Raw genomic sequence first — 16,562 nt, forward strand, 5'->3', positions numbered from 1 at the left:
GCTCCACGTCCCACCGCCCCCTCCCAAAAAACCACTTGCCTGGAGCTGCTGCTTCTCCCCTTGACTCCTGCCCTCCCCATGTCCCTGCAGGCGGATGCTGCGCTGCAGGATTTCCTCCAGAAGAGAGAGTCTATGGCCAGAACCATCCTCAAAGTCGACCGTGAGCTGACCGAGAAGGAAGAGCAGATAGAAAGTAATTTTGGGGCTGGAGAAATGCCACTGCCTGGAGAGGGACTGGCACGGCACGGAGGGACAGTACTCCTTGGGGGCCTGGGGCTCATCTCCTGCCTTTGAGCCATCTTTGCTTCTCTCTCAACAGATCTGAAAGCCCAGTATGAGAGAGCTGAGCAGGAGAGGGAGGCTGAGAGGAAGAGGCTGGATGAGACGAAGGTCGAAAACCTAAAGACGTTGTTGAAGTTACTCAACTATATGAAGGCTCATCGGAGAAAGAAGCGGGAGGAGAAAGAGAATAAAAACGACCATCAATCAAAGGTACCATGGCAGAGAGGATGTACCCAGAGCTGTGGCTGGCAGGCAGGAATGGTGATGGGGGCCCGCCTGGCTCCCTCCCATTGCTTCTTGGCTCCCTTGCACTGCAGACACCATGCAGGAAGGCTTTGGGCTTGCTGAAAACCCGACTATTTTCACAGGACCAGGACAACAAGTCCACAAGTGGCTCCGAGAAGAAGAGCAACCCTGAGGATCAGCAAAATTCCAAGCCCGGTGGCAAATCCGGTGATGGCCCCAGATAAAAAATGTGGTTTGAGCTTTTGGAACAAATGATGTAGCGTGCTTCTTGATACCAAGTACAATTCTGCTAAACTCTGCAAGTCCTTGCTGCAAACGACAGGGTGTGGCAGTGACCTCTGTGGTCGCTGCCATTGCACCAGCTAGTGCTTTCATGCTTTCACGTAGTTGGAAATGAAACTAATTGTCTGGGGAGCGTAATCTTAGGGGCGCGGGGTGGGTTCGCTGATCAGCTCGTAGCTGGGAGATTCTGCTCCTTTGCCATTGCTCAGAAAGTACACCCAAGGGTCAGCACTGGCTCTGACAACATTGACCTTTCTTCATCTTTCATTAAGGGTGCCTATTGCTTTCAAAAAGACAAAATAATGCAATAATAAAGTAATGCAATAATAAAATAATGCAAAAGCAATGCAAAAATAATAAAAATAAAAATTAAAATTAATAAAAATAAGATAATAATAATACAAAATCCTCCAACCTGGGTTTCAGCACGTGGCCATTACTGAGAGCTGCCAATGGTATTTTGGGTCTGCCTAAGGGAGGCTGGCTCTTAATTATGCCCACTGCAACCAACTAGCAAGGGGTGCGGACATCACCGCCCTTGGGTGGGTTAATGTGCACCTCTGGAGCTAATTGCTGCAGTTCCCCTGCCCATGGGGATGGGAGGGCTGGGGCTCACGTAGAAGCCCGCAGCCACGAGCGTGCCAAAGCTCCCCAAGCCCTCTCCACTCCTGAGCATCCCTCGGGCCAGCGCAGGTGTGCTTTCAGGGCTCTTTTCCCCGCTCCAGCCCCACGGATTTCTTTTCTGCACCCTCATTGCGGGGACTGGAGGGGAGGGAGAGGTCCCGTGGCAGGACCCCGAAGTCCGAGCCTTGTTCCACCCAACCCCTCTGCTTGACCCCCATCGGGGGTTGAAGGGGACAGCCCAGCCACGCCACCCCAGGCCACCATGTCCCTTGGTCCTGCAGGGGAGCCAAGACCCTTCCCCACTCTCCCCTCGCTGGAATAATCCCCGTTCTGGGTCCAGGACTGCAGCCGGAGGTGGCTGCGCTGCTCAAAGCCCTGCTTTGCCTGCTCTGCTTCCCCAGCAGCTCCAGCACCTCGTCAGCCACAGCTCCGCGCCCTCTCACAGCCCACGTGCCCCTTGAACGAGCAGGAGGCTCTGCAGCACCGCTTCCCCCCTCCTGCAGCCCCTAGGAGCCACTTTCCCCAATTCCAGGAGTTCCCCCACGACATCTTCCATCCCCTGCCCCATCTTCCAGCCCGTGATTTGCCTGCCCTCGCAGCACCTGCCCTTGCAGATACCGCTTTCCCTGCTACAAGACGAGCAACGGGACTTCCCCGCGGGGGCTGCCATGCCCCGGGTGAGCCCCGGTGGCCGTGCACCCACCCTGACAGCCACTGCGGCTTGGTGAGGGGAGCCGGGGGTCCTTGAGTTGCTTGGGGAGCACCGGGAGCTGCAGCGAGGCCGAGGGCTGCCCGCAGCGCTCACCAGCCCCGAGCCCACGCGTGCACCCTGCTAATGTCAGGAACAGAGCCCGTGGTGGGGGCACAGAGACCGGGAAGGGGTCTGCTGAGGGGCGCTGGGGCAAATTCTCCTTGGCACGGCAGCAGACAACCCCCCCTTGAAGCTCCTGCGTCCCTCTTTGGCCTCGCTGCTTGGGGAAAGCTTCCATGGGCAGTGAAAACCAAACGATGGCCACCGACTTCATCTTCGTGGGGTTCTCCAGCCTGGCGGAGCTGCAGAAGCTGCTCTTCGGGGTGTTTTTGCTTCTCTACCTGCTCACACTGAGCATGAACACGGCTATCATGACCGTCATAAGGGTGGAGCGGAGCCTTCACACGCCCATGTACTTCTTCCTCTGCGTCCTGTCCTTTTCCGAGACCTGCTACACCCTCGTGATCGTCCCCAAGATGCTGGTGGACTTGGTGGCGGAGAGAAAAGCCATTTCCTTCTTGGGCTGCGCCGTCCAGATGTACTTCTTCCTCCTGCTGGGCTGCTCCCACTCCTTCCTCCTGGCGGCCATGGGCTACGACCGCTGCGTCGCCGTCTGCCGCCCGCTGGCCTACAGCAGCATCATGACCCGGCAGCTCTGCGCGCAGCTGGTGGCCGCGTCGGCGCTCAGCGGGCTGCTGGTGGCCCAGCTGGTCACCCCCCTGGTGTTCTGCTCGCCGTTCCAGGCCAGCCGGCAGCTCGAGCACTTCTTCTGCGACATCTCCCCCGTCCTCCGCGTGGCCTTCAGGCAGAGCGACGCCGGCGAGGCCGTTATCGTGGCGCTGGGCGTCTTCGCCCTGATGGTCCCGCTGACGCTGCTCCTGGCTTCGTACCTCTTCATCCTCGCCGACGTCCTGCGCATCCCCTCGGCCGCGGGGAGGCACAAAGCCTTCTCCACCTGCAGCGCCCACCTGGCCGTGGTGCTCGTGCACTACGCCTGCGCCTCCCTCATCTACCTGAGGCCGGGCTCCAGCTCCTGGTCGGGCCAGGACGCGCTGATCTCGGTCACTTACACCATCCTCACCCCCCTGCTCAACCCCATGATTTACACCCTGAGGAACAAGGACGTCAAAGCGGCTCTCCGCAAAGCCATCAGGAAAACACAAATTTCTCCAGAATGTTTTCCAGGAAAGAGGTCAAGGTGAGCAGCGTCCCCAGTGGATGTTTCCAGCTGGAAGCCTCCCCTTCCAAAAAGCATCGCTCCTTTTCCGTCCCCCTTGTGCACATTGTGTCACAGCAGGCAGTTAGGAGTTCCCTTCCTTCATCTAATTAGATCATCTAATTGTTGGAATTGGATGATATTCGAGGTCTCTCATAACGCAAACCATGATTTTATGATTCTAGAGCCCCCCTGCCAAGGGCAGGGACACCTTCCCCTAGGCCAGGCTGCCCCCAGCCCCATCCAACTTGGCCTTGGGCTCCTCTGGGTGACACCCCAGTGCCTCAGCACCCTCATAAGAAATTATTTCTCCCTGAAATCTAATCTAAATCTGCCCTGTTTTGGTTTAAATCCCTTATTCCTTGTCCTACCACTACTCTCCCTGACAGAGTCCCTCTCCAGCCTTCCCGTAGCCCCCCTTGAGGAGAAGGCCTCCATCAGGCTCCCCCGGTATCTCCTCCAGAATTTACCGATCCCGTCCCAATTCAGCACGTGTCTTTAGTTCCTGCATCCACCTTCATGCTTGTCTGGAAGATGGGAACAACATCTCTGTTTTGCAGACTCGAGGAACCTCCTCGGTCGCTGGCCTTTCCACGATGGCCGAGGGCGCTGAGGGGCTGCAGGCCTCGATGGCCTCCGCAGCCTCACGCGGGGCTTCCACCCACCCCAGTCCCCGCCTGTGGGTCCCGTTTAAGCTCGCTTTGGGGCTTCCAGTCCTCGACGGGTGTATTTTGTAGAGGAGCTGGTTTCGTGCCGTGGCCACGCTCATGGCTCCTGCCCGCAGGCTGACTTCCCAGCCTTGGCCATCGTGGGGCCTGGTGTGGGCCTAAAGATTGACGTTTTGGGCCCAGATCTGCCTGCTGACCTGGGCTGTTGGTTGAGCCTGGCTTCTGTCCCCAGTTCTGCCCTGCTCACCTCACTCGGGCACCGTGGGGCTTGCTCTTGGCCAGGGAGGCTACTGTGCTGTCGGCCGCTTTGCCCCCCTTGGCTCCCATCCCTTGGGGAAGAGACGGCCCTCCTCACTCCCTCACAGCTTACACAGCAAGGGGAGACGTGTCATGTTGTCATTCTGGCTTTTATTTTGTTTTACTAAACCTCCAGTGGTCTCCTTTGCAGTCTGTGATTATAACCCCGTAACAGATTTGAATGGGATTGAAGCCGGCACTCTGGAAAATCCCCCTGCCTTTGGCTTGTCGCACAGCTCTGACCAGAACTGTGAGAGAAACCGGAGCCTTGGCTCCTCGGTGTTGGGAAGGTGCTGCCAAAGCAGAAAATCGTGAATGCGTACATGGATGTGGAAGGTTAATCACCCCTCGTCGAGCACCAGCAACCTTTGCTGACAGCGCCTGCACCAGAGGTTGAACCCAAGTTGTCCTAGTCTGGCTTGAGAAGTTCTGCCTCACCTTCTGGAGGGGGGGCATGGGTGGTATTTGGATTTTCTATGCCTCTGTGGAGCACAAGTCCTATGAGGAGCGGCTGAGGGAACTGGGGTTGTTCAGTCTGGACAAGGGGAGGCTCAGGGCAGAGCTCCTTGCTCTCTACAACTCCGTGAAAGGAAGCTGTGGGGAGCTGGGGAGTCGGTCTTCTCTCACAGGTAGCCAGGGATAGGACCAGAGGGAATGGCCTCAAGTTGTGCCAGGGGACGTTCCGGTGGCAAATGAGGAGACATTTCTTCTCAGAAAGAGCAGTCAGGCGTTGGGACGGGTTGCCCAGGGAGGTGGTGGAGTCGCCGTCCCTGGGGGTGTTCAAGGAGAGGTTGGACGTGGTGCCTGGGGACATGGTTTAGTGGGTGACATTGGTGGTAGGGGGACGGTTGGATCTTGGATCTCGGAGGACTTTTCCAACCCTTATAATTCCGTGATCCTATAGGCACTGCCTAGGCACTGCCAGTCATATGGTAAGGGGGAAGCCTCTCCTAGACATTGCTTTGTTAAAAACAAAACAATACAAAACAACAACAACAAAACAACAACAAAAAATATAGGGCTGGATGTCCTGAGACTATCTGCAGTCACTGGGTGCCTTCTGCACTGCTCAGTGATGTTTCCTTCCTTCAGATCTCAAGGAAACACAAGGGGTTTTTTAATTTATTTTTGAAGTGTTTGAGGATTCTGGCCAGAACAAGTGTATGGCTTTCACCTAGGGGCTGATGAAATGGAAAGAAAAACCAAAACTAAACTAAACCAAAAACAAATAACAAAGCGAAACAACTTGCCAAACCCCAGTGGAGCACTGCATTTACCAGCTCCTCCTGGGAAAATGGCAGCTGCCTCCCTCGTTCGTGACAACACCCGTAATACCGTGGCAAAATGGGGCCAAGTGGGAATCTTGTGGAAAACCTGTTCTTCCATAAAATCCAGCAGATTTTACTCTGCTGTCAAATCAAAGCTCACGATGAGGAGACATTTCTGCTCCTCCAAGTACCGCTGCAGTGTCGCTCTGGAAAGTCCCTTGCAGCGGCTCTGCCTTGCAAAACAGCTCCATCTACTTGCAGCATCGTTTTATTATTCCTTTTATTTGTTTATTATCAACCTTCTTGTGACTGGGGGCTCCCAGGCCTCCAGAGGCCATCAAGAGAAAGGAGGGCGCTCACCATGGCCAGGACTGGCTGGAGGAGATGTGGGGAAAGGCAGAGCATGAAAGGAAGAAGAAAGCATTGGGCACACCTGAGAAACCAGTGAGGGAATGCACCAGCATCTTCTGACTCCTGGCAGAGGAAAGACCGGGGCACACCGCACCTCCCGGTGCCCCTCTGCACCTCGAAGCGATGCCCAAAGCTCTCCTAAGTCCTTAAGCCTTTTCAGAGAGACTTTTCAGCCTCTCGTGCTGCCCGAGCAGCCAGGAGGCTGCGGGTACACAAGAAGCTGTGAGGAGACACGGCAGAGCCAACCTGGCCAAAGGGATATCCCAGGCCATGGGACGTCATTGTTATTATCCCTTCGTTTTCTGTCCTATTAAATGGTCTTTATCTCAACCCACAAGTTTTTAGCTTTGCTTTTTTAGCACCTCAGCGTGACTCTGGGTTAAGCCACAAGCTTTTACCTCCGTTTTTTACCACCTAAGTGAGATACTTGGGTGATTCCGGCTCAAACCACCCCAGTTGCCAAGAGTATTCGCATCCTAAATCCCAACGCAGTGCAGTCGCAGCCAGCAGTAAGAGAAGTCACCCTATCCCAGCCAAAGGGTAAGGCAGAGGACGGTGCTCGTGACATCTGGTTGTAATAAATGGCTCAGTCTTCAAAATAGGACTATAATCAAAGTTTACAATTTATTAAAGGAATAGAGGTAAGCAAACAGTGCTGGGTGCGCCAGGAGTCTCTGCTCCACCAAGACGCACACCAGTTACATCAAGCAGCTGATTTTTATGCTCCTAGGCTGATACATAGTCATTACTACTTCTAAAAAAAACAGGGTTATTATAATTAGTTTCTGGAATCCAAACCCTCCTACTGGAGCATGCGTATCAGTCTCCAGGGGTCCCTCTGGGGGTCTCTCGTGCTGAAGGCTCAAAGTCTTCTTCCCTCTTGTCCTCCTCCTTTGTCCAACTTGGCTGTATGTCAGAGACTTGTGCAACATCCCCTGCAAGCTTTGTCTTCTAGTTGTTCTTCAGCTCTCCCCGTCTCCTTCATCTCCTGGCCAGATAGCAGAGACTTGCATAGTGTCCCATGCAATAGTCATAAGAGTTAGCAGTTATTCTGAAACCCCCCCAGATATCAGAGACTTCAAGGAAAAGCCTAGAAATACACTTCCCTTCAAGCTCTCTATTGACACGAATTGCCAAAACATTCCTTTGCAAGACACAAGAATTATATACATTAACCACTCTGTTTTTCTTAGACTTGTGCTTATACAAGGGTATGTAAGACAGAAGGTCACATTCATCATACCATGCGGCCCTAGCATTGTTCCATACTGACACGAATCAGGTGAACATATCTCACACAGTCACTGTCTTCCGCTTTCTATTTTTCCTCCCCGTCATTTCCCAGAACAGGAAGAGAAGGGTTGGACCAAGGCAGGGGACACAAGGCAGCACCCAAGCTGTTTCAGAGCTCTGCAGGCCCGGGAAGCTGAGGGTGAGTCCCATCCCCATCCCTCATCCCCAGCCCCACGCAAGCAGCTATGGGCAGGGGGCACAGGAAAGGGATCCCACGGACCCCAGCGAGCCGAAGAGCTCCCTGCCGGGGAGAGGACAGAGAGGTGCGGAGGTTGGCTCCGTCTTTGCTCTGGGATGGAGCAAAGGGAACGGGGGGGCTGGGAGCCTGTGTGCGACCCCCTAGTACCTGCCCCAGGCTCGGACCCTGTGGGGGGATCGGGCACGGTGCAGATCTTCATGAGATCCCCGAAGCTTCAGCCTGGAGGGGGTAAAAAGAGGAGGTACGCAGGGAGGAAGCTAGGGCATCCTTTCTGCTTTGTTTGGGGAAATGAAGTCGGGTGACGATGTTCCTGGGGCGGGGTGCCCCCGCCTTGCTAAGCAGCCCGTCTCCCCAGCAGGCTGCGCGGCTGTGAGCAATGGCATCCAAAATCCAGATGCCGGAGCCCGTCTGCCTAATCAAGAACAAGAAGGGGAAGGGGCTCGTGGTGCAGCCGGGGGCCCTGCAGCTGCTGTCAGAGATCACGCAGCCCATGGTGGTGGTGGCCATCGCCGGGCCGTACCGCAGCGGCAAGTCCTACCTCCTGAACAGGCTGGCTGGGCAGAGGAGAGGTAAGGGAAGGGGATGAGATGTGCACATCCCCTGGGCTGGCCGAGGTGCTCGGCTTCTCCTGCTCGGTATTTCACGCTGCTGAGGCTCTTTGCACCCCCAGGTTTCTCCCTGGGCTCCAGCGTGCGGGCGCACACCAAAGGAATCTGGATATGGTGCGTGCCTCACCCCTGCAAGCCTGGATACGCGCTGGTGCTGCTGGACACCGAGGGGCTGGGAGACACTGAGAAGGTGGGGGAGAAGCGGGGACACATTGTGGGAGCCTGAGAGTGAAAGAGCTGAGGATAAAGAGATGTGGGAAGCCCTGGAGATGCTGTGGGGTCTCCCCAGGGGATGGTTTTGCCATGGGATGCTGGCTGGCAGCACTCGGGGTCCGGGCATTCGGGCTCGTGCCTGAAGGGGTCTTGCATGGGGCTGCTGGATAAGGTGAGAACCTGGGGTCGTTGTTCCAGGGCGACACCGAGAACGACACGTGGATCTTCGTGCTGGCCGTGCTGCTCTCCAGCACCCTGATCTACAACAGCAAGGGCACCATTGACCAGCAGGCCATGGACAACCTGCAGTATCCTTTGTGGGTGCACACGGGGTGCCCCCTGCTCCCTGCCTGGGGCCCACGGGGATCCCACATCCCAGTTCCTTGTGTGGGGAGAGGAAACCTCCCAGTGGTGCCCAGGGACCTGCTCGGTATCCCCGGGGCTTTTCTCCCTCTTCCTGGTGGCACCGGGCTGGCCTCTGTCCCCCAAAAGGCTCCACCAGTGCCAAGTGTTCATGGGCCGGGGGTGCCCCTGTGTTCAGAGCTGAGGTCCCCACTTCCTTAGCCGGCTCCCCAGCTATGTGCTGAAGCTGTCAGAGTGTGTCCAGGTGAAAACAGCACCCAAGGAGGCAGGAGCTGTGCAGGCAGGAGAAGAGCAGCCGGGTTCGGACAGACGAGCCCTGTTCTTCCCAACCTTCATCTGGGCTGTCCGGGATTTCACGCTGCAGCTGGAGGTGGACGGGAAGGAAATCTCCGAGGACGAATACCTGGAGAACGCGTTGAAGTTGAAGGATGGTAGGGGAGCGGTGCCGTGCCGCTGGATGCATACGTGTACAGCCCCGGACACGGCTGCGGTGGAAGGCACCGCGAGGCTGAGCCCTGGGGGCTTTTTCTGACCCCTTGTTGCCCCACAGGGAGCAGCCAGGAGGCCCAGAGGTACAACCGGCTGCGGGAATGCATCCGCCAGCTCTTCCCGGAGCGCAAGTGCTTCGTTTTCGACCAGCCAGCCAGGAAGAAGGACCTGCCCCGCTTGGAGGAGCTCCCGGACAACATGCTCGACCCTGAATTCCAGCAGCAGGAGGAGCGCTTCTGCAGCTACATCGGGCAGAATTGTCCCCCCAAGACCATCCCTGGTGGCCACGAGATAACGGGGAGCAGTGAGTACCGGTGTCCCGAGGGTCCAAGCTCTTGGGACTGTGTCGGGACAAGGCTCAGATGCAGAGCAAAAGGCTGCTGGAGGTAGCACAGATGCGTTTTTGTGCCAGCTGTGGCACTTACCTCTGTGTTTGGAGCTCCTAGCTGTCGCGTGTGGCTGGGAAAGAGCTAGAAAAAGAAGGTTGGGGCCGTGAGGGGCCCCTGGCAGTGGGGTTAGGGCAGGACCCCGGTCGTTTTGGTCGGGCTGCAGATCCGTCACCCCTCCCTGGCAGGGCTGGGGACCCTGGTGGTGAGCTACGTGGAGGCCATCCGGAGAGGGGCTGTGCTGTGCCTGGAGAGCGCGGTGCTGGCGCTGGCAGAGATCGAAAATTCGGCGGCACTGAAGGAGGCCGTGGCCTTGTACCAGCGTCAGATGGAGCAGGGGCTGCCCACGGAGACCACCCAGGAGCTGCTGGAGCTGCACGCGCGGTGTGAGGAGGAGGCGAAGCGGCTCTTCACGGCACGGGCCTTCGAGGAGAGCAGGGAGCGGTTCCAGGCAGAGCTCACGGTAGGTGATGCCCCCCGGGGACACCGTCACCCCTAGCCTGGGGGGAGCAGTGTGGTCCCTGCTGGCCAGGCCAGTGCCGTGCCCTCTAATCATAGAAACATTAGGGTAGGAGAAGACCTCCAGGGTCATCTGGTCCAACCGTCCCCCTACCACCGATGTCACCCACTGAACCACGTCCCCAAGCACCACGTCCAACATTTCTTGATGTCCTTCTGGTAGTGAGGGGCCCACAGCTGAACCCAGCACTTGAGTTGCGGTGCAGGAGCAGGGGACGATCACCTCCCTGGTCCTGCTGGCCGCACTATCCCTGAGGCAAGCCAGGATGCCGTTGGCCTTCTTGGCCCCCTGGGCACACTGCTGGCTCATTTTCAGGCGAGCATCCACCAACACCCCCAATCCTTTTCCTCTGCAGAGCTTTGCAGCCACTCTGCCCCCAAACCTGTAGTGTCTCTGCCCCCAGACGCGTAGCCTTGCATGGGGTTGTTGTGCCCCAAGTGCAGGACCTGGCACTTGGCCTTGTTGAACCTCATCCCTTGGCCTCTGCCCATCGATCCAACCTGCCCAGGTCCCCCTGCAGGGCCTTCCTATCCTCCAGCAGATCGACACTTCCCCCAGCTTGGTGTCACCTGCAGACTTACTCAGTTCCCTCATCCAAGCCTTCCATGGAGATATTAACGAGGATGGGCCCAACACCGACCCCTGGGGAACACCACTGGTGACCGGTCACCAGCTGCATGGTCACACATCAAGACCTGCTCCGTCCCCTTCCCTGGCACCGAGCTCAGGCTGACAGGCCTGTAGGTCCCCGGCTCCTCCTTACGACCCTCTTTATAGACGGGTGTCCCGTTAGCACGTCTCCAGGGCCCTCCCCAGATGACCATGACCGCTGATAGATGATGGAAAGCAGCCCAGCAATCCCACCGCCAGCTCCCTCAGCACCCTCGGGTGGATCCCATCTGGCCCCATGGACTTGGCCAGGCGGAGCAGCAGGTCCCCAGCCTGAAGTGTGGGGGGGTTCTTCTGCCCCCGCCCCAGACTTCCAGGTCGGGAGGCTGAATACCCCGAGGATAAGAGGTCTGGCTAGTAAAGGAGGCGTTAAGAACCTCAGCAGTCACATTGCCCCCTGCTTCCAGTAACGAATGGAGATTCTCCTCGGCCTGCCTCTTGCCATTAGTAGATTTATACAAAGATTTTTTATAAAATATATTCATAAAAACACTTTGGGGCTTTGGGTTCTTTACTAATGGCTGGTTTTAGAAGACACCAAGCCTGACAGTAGTACGCGGGAAAGGTTTATCTCACGGGGGTTCTGGCTGTTGCGACGGGAGTTAGCTTCCCTGTCTGCAGCCCATGGGGGCTTCACCTCCCCGCTGATCACCCCACAGGCTGCAGAGCCCCGTTTCCCTGCCAGCCTGGCTTTATTCTCACACACGGAACTGTAGGGCTTGGAAGGGACCTCGAGAATCAAAGCAGGTTCCCTAGGGCAGGTTGCCCAGGTAGGCATCCAGATAAATCTCGAATATCTCCATGGGGAAGAAAACTCCACAGCCTCCCTGGGAAGCCCGTTCCAGTGCTCAACAGGCATTTTTTTTTGCCTGGTTGAGAGAGGTGGAAGCCACTCAACCTGGGCTGAAGCCTTCCCTCTGTGTCCTTCTGCACAGGTCCAGTTAGAGGCACTTAAGGAACATTTCTGGATGCGGAACGAGCGGGTATCCCACGAGAAGTGCACGGCCGCCCTCCAGGAGCTCTTCCAGGACTTGGACAGACGGATCAATGACGGGGTCTACTTCATGTTGGGGGGCTACCAGCGCTTCCAAAGAGATCAGCACGCACTGGGGGAGCAATACAGGAAACTGCCTGGCAAGGGGGTGAAGGTAGGAACATGAACAGCTCCGAGGCGAGGGCAGAGGCTCCACGTCCCACCGCCCCTTCCCAAAAAACCACTCGCCTGGAGCTGCTGCTTCACCCCTTGACTCCTGCCCTCCCCATGTCCCTGCAGGCGGATGCTGCGCTGCACGATTTCCTCCAGAAGAGACAGTCTATGGCCAGAACCATCCACAAAGTCGACCATGAGCTGACCGAGAAGGAAAAGCAGATAGAAAGTAATTTTGGGGCTGGAGAAATGCCACTGCCTGGAGAGGGACTGGCACGGCACGGAGGGACAGTACTCCTTGGGGGCCTGGGGCTCATCTCCTGCCTTTGAGCCATCTTTGCTTCTCTCTCAACAGATCTGAAAGCCCAGTATGAGAGAGCTGAGCAGGAGAGGGAGGCTGAGAGGAAGAGGCTGGATGAGAGGGAGATCGAAAAAAAGATGTTGTTGAAGTTACTCGGTGATATGAAGGCTCGTCGGAGAAAGAAGCGGGAGGAGAAAGAGAATAAAAACGACCATCAATCAAAGGTACCATGGCAGAGAGGATGTACCCAGAGCTGTGGCTGGCAGGCAGGAATGGTGATGGGGGCCCGCCTGGCTCCCTCCCATTGCTTCTTGGCTCCCTTGCACTGCAGACACCATGCAGGAAGGCTTTGGGCTTGCTGAAAACCCGACTATTTTCACAGGACCAGGACAACAAGTCCACAAGTGGCTCCGAGAAGAAGAGCAACCCTGAGGATCAGCAAAATTCCAAGCCCGGTGGCAAATCCGGTGATGGCCCCAGATAAAAAATGTGGTTTGAGCTTTTGGAACAAATGATGTAGCGTGCTTCTTGATACCAAGTACAATTCTGCTAAACTCTGCAAGTCCTTGCTGCAAACGACAGGGTGTGGCAGTGACCTCTGTGGTCGCTGCCATTGCACCAGCTAGTGCTTTCATGCTTTCACGTAGTTGGAAATGAAACTAATTGTCTGGGGAGCGTAATCTTAGGGGCGCGGGGTGGGTTCGCTGATCAGCTCGTAGCTGGGAGATTCTGCTCCTTTGCCATTGCTCAGAAAGTACACCCAAGGGTCAGCACTGGCTCTGACAACATTGACCTTTCTTCATCTTTCATTAAGGGTGCCTATTGCTTTCAAAAAGACAAAATAATGCAATAATAAAGTAATGCAATAATAAAATAATGCAAAAGCAATGCAAAAATAATAAAAATAAAAATAAAAATTAATAAAAATAAGATAATAATAATACAAAATCCTCCAACCTGGGTTTCAGCACGTGGCCATTACTGAGAGCTGCCAATGGTATTTTGGGTCTGCCTAAGGGAGGCTGGCTCTTAATTATGCCCACTGCAACCAACTAGCAAGGGGTGCGGACATCACCGCCCTTGGGTGGGTTAATGTGCACCTCTGGAGCTAATTGCTGCAGTTCCCCTGCCCATGGGGATGGGAGGGCTGGGGCTCACGTAGAAGCCCACAGCCACGAGCGTGCCGAAGCTCCCCAAGCCCTCTCCACTCCTGAGCATCCCTCGGGCCAGCGCAGGTGTGCTTTCAGGGCTCTTTTCCCCGCTCCAGCCCCCCGGATTTCTTTTCTGCACCCTCATTGCGGGGACTGGAGGGGAGGGAGAGGTCCCGTGGCAGGACCCCGAAGTCCGAGCCTTGTTCCACCCAACCCCTCTGCTTGACGCCCATCGGGGGTGGAAGGGGACAGCCCAGCCACGCCACCCCAGGCCACCATGTCCCTTGGTCCTGCAGGGGAGCCAAGACCCTTCCCCACTCTCCCCTCGCTGGAATAATCCCCGTTCTGGGTCCAGGACTGCAGCCGGAGGTGGCTGCGCTGCTCAAAGCCCTGCTTTGCCTGCTCTGCTTCCCCAGCAGCTCCAGCACCTCGTCAGCCACAGCTCCGCGCCCTCTCACAGCCCACGTGCCCCTTGAACGAGCAGGAGGCTCTGCAGCACCGCTTCCCCCCTCCTGCAGCCCCTAGGAGCCACTTTCCCCAATTCCAGGAGTTCCCCCGCGACATCTTGCGTCCCCTGCCCCACCTTCCAGCCCGTGACTCGCCTGCCCTCGCAGCACCTGCCCTTGCAGATACCGCTTTCCCTGCTACAAGACGAGCAACGGGACTTCCCCGCGGGGGCTGCCATGCCCCGGGTGAGCCCCGGTGGCCGTGCACCCACCCTGACAGCCACTGCGGCTTGGTGAGGGGAGCCGGGGGTCCTTGAGTTGCTTGGGGAGCACCGGGAGCTGCAGCGAGGCCGAGGGCTGCCCGCAGCGCTCACCAGCCCCGAGCCCACGCGTGCACCCTGCTAATGTCAGGAACAGAGCCCGTGGTGGGGGCACAGAGACCGGGAAGGGGTCTGCTGAGGGCCGCTGGGGCAAATTCTCCTTGGCACGGCAGCAGACAACCCCCCCTTGAAGCTCCTGCGTCCCTCTTTGGCCTCGCTGCTTGGGGAAAGCTTCCATGGGCAGTGAAAACCAAACGATGGCCACCGACTTCATCTTCGTGGGGTTCTCCAGCCTGGCGGAGCTGCAGAAGCTGCTCTTCGGGGTGTTTTTGCTTCTCTACCTGCTCACACTGAGCATGAACACGGCTATCATGACCGTCATAAGGGTGGAGCGGAGCCTTCACACGCCCATGTACTTCTTCCTCTGCGTCCTGTCCTTTTCCGAGACCTGCTACACCCTCGTGATCGTCCCCAAGATGCTGGTGGACTTGGTGGCGGAGAGAAAAGCCATTTCCTTCTTGGGCTGCGCCGTCCAGATGTACTTCTTCCTCCTGCTGGGCTGCTCCCACTCCTTCCTCCTGGCGGCCATGGGCTACGACCGCTGCGTCGCCGTCTGCCGCCCGCTGGCCTACAGCAGCATCATGACCCGGCGGCTCTGCGCGCAGCTGGTGGCCGCGTCGGCGCTCAGCGGGCTGCTGGTGGCCCAGCTGGTCACCCCCCTGGTGTTCTGCTCGCCGTTCCAGGCCAGCCGGCAGCTCGAGCACTTCTTCTGCGACATCTCCCCCGTCCTCCGCGTGGCCTTCAGGCAGAGCGACGCCGGCGAGGCCGTTATCGTGGCGCTGGGCGTCTTCGCCCTGATGGTCCCGCTGACGCTGCTCCTGGCTTCGTACCTCTTCATCCTCGCCGACGTCCTGCGCATCCCCTCGGCCGCGGGGAGGCACAAAGCCTTCTCCACCTGCAGCGCCCACCTGGCCGTGGTGCTCGTGCACTACGCCTGCGCCTCCCTCATCTACCTGAGGCCGGGCTCCAGCTCCTGGTCGGGCCAGGGCGCGCTGATCTCGGTCACTTACACCATCCTCACCCCCCTGCTCAGCCCCATGATTTACACCCTGAGGAACAAGGACGTCAAAGCGGCTCTCCGCAAAGCCATCAGGAAAACACAAATTTCTCCAGAATGTTTTCCAGGAAAGAGGTCAAGGTGAGCAGCGTCCCCAGTGGATGTTTCCAGCTGGAAGCCTCCCCTTCCAAAAAGCATCGCTCCTTTTCCACAAGCCCTTTGGCTCCCAGCAGATCTTCAGCAAAGCCATGACAGCAAAGCACGGCTGCTAAGAAGGATGAACAAATTCCAGGCACAGCGTGAGTGGGAAAACCAACTTCAATTTCTTTTTGAATATAGAAACCCAATTTCTTTTTGAAGATGGAAATCCAAATTTCCACCCCCGTGCCAGCAAAGCTTCCAGCTGTACAACCTGAGACATTTCACACACAGAATCACAGAATCACAGAATTTCTAGGTTGGAAGAGACCTCAAGGTCATCGAGTCCATTAGTGAAGAAGAATCATAGGTGTCAAAAATATTTCAAGGGGAAACTCCATTTTTTTTCAGGAGATTGCAAGCACAGGACCATATTCATGGTGTGTATCAATACCATATTCATGGTATGTATCAAGTTTGTATATTGCGGGGCCCATCAACAAAGCCCGCAAGGAACTGAGCTCCTGCAAGGGCTTTGCTCCTTCGAATGGCATTGTCTCACCTTCACCAGGGGCTGAATTAACACATCTGCTGTGTTCACATCCTGGGCTGCACAAAGTTGACCACAAAAGCCTGTTTTTTCCTCCAAAACGAAGGTGTCATCTCTTCATCAATGAGAAAGTGGAATTGGCAAAACAAGAAAGTAAAACTTTTCCAAGAGGAAAAGCCCCCAACGAACTAGTTGTTTTTAAAACCCTGGGGTTCCCTCCCTCCACAGGGGCGATTGCCCCAGTCAGTTGAAGGCAACTACCAGGAAAACCCAAAAGGCTCCTGAAACTTTTATTTCTAGGGCTTGTCACAGCAGCAGAGGCAGGCACGCTTTCTCCAAACCTTCATGTCACATTGCAACCTGGCAAGCTCTGACGCGGCAGAACTCAGGTTATTCCTCTGAGTTATTTTCATTTTATTGTGGGGTACGTGGGTATAAAATCCAGACCTGATTTTACTACTGAGTAAAATCAGTACTACTGAGCCCATGCAGGGGGTGGGGATGGAGCAAAGAATGGGACCAGGGCACTGCAATCCCCAAAAGCCACATGGGGACCTTTCGCAACCTTTTCGAAAGAGCACTTCGTAAATCAGGGACCAGGAGCTGCAATGCAAGGCCCCAGAAGATGAAAAAGAGAAAGAACAGGGAGGAAGGAACCCATGAGGAC

The 16,562-nt window shown here is 56.5% G+C and overlaps 3 protein-coding genes and 1 long non-coding RNA gene across 5 annotated transcripts in view; 3 read left to right on the forward strand and 1 right to left on the reverse strand.

Moving 5' to 3' along the window:
* The window catches only part of LOC311425674 (guanylate-binding protein 1-like), a 54,190-nt gene extending 41,080 nt beyond the window's left edge, over positions 1-13,110 (forward strand). For both annotated transcript variants that reach the window (XM_084501619.1, XM_084501620.1), the window contains exons 16-19: positions 320-492; positions 651-735; positions 12,288-12,457; positions 12,616-13,110. In XM_084501619.1, coding sequence (XP_084357745.1) covers positions 320-492; positions 651-735; positions 12,288-12,457; positions 12,616-12,717 — 530 coding nt within the window. In that variant the 3' untranslated portion in view covers positions 12,718-13,110. The remainder of the gene's footprint in view (positions 1-319; positions 493-650; positions 736-12,287; positions 12,458-12,615) is intronic.
* On the forward strand, positions 2,443-3,387 carry LOC311425655 (olfactory receptor 10K1-like; the record flags this gene model as incomplete). The annotated part of the gene is made up of 1 exon (XM_084501598.1): positions 2,443-3,387. One exon carries the CDS (start codon positions 2,443-2,445, stop codon positions 3,385-3,387), a length of 945 nt encoding a protein of 314 aa, XP_084357724.1.
* LOC311425679 lies at positions 6,651-7,833 on the reverse strand. Its single transcript, XR_014686390.1, has 2 exons — positions 7,685-7,833; positions 6,651-7,033 (listed from the first exon to the last, which is right to left on the reverse strand). It is a non-coding gene; the product is annotated as an uncharacterized lncRNA (long non-coding RNA).
* Positions 13,111-14,407: 1,297 nt separating the features above from the next.
* LOC311425661 (olfactory receptor 10K1-like) lies at positions 14,408-15,352 on the forward strand (the record flags this gene model as incomplete). Its single annotated transcript, XM_084501604.1, has 1 exon — positions 14,408-15,352. The coding sequence occupies one exon, from the start codon at positions 14,408-14,410 to the stop codon at positions 15,350-15,352; it is 945 nt and encodes a 314-aa protein (XP_084357730.1).
* Between the last annotated feature and the right edge of the window lie 1,210 nt (positions 15,353-16,562).

This window comes from Aythya ferina (assembly GCF_964211825.1).
Source record: "Aythya ferina genome assembly, chromosome: 33".
NCBI classification, from domain to species: Eukaryota; Metazoa; Chordata; class Aves; order Anseriformes; family Anatidae; genus Aythya; species Aythya ferina.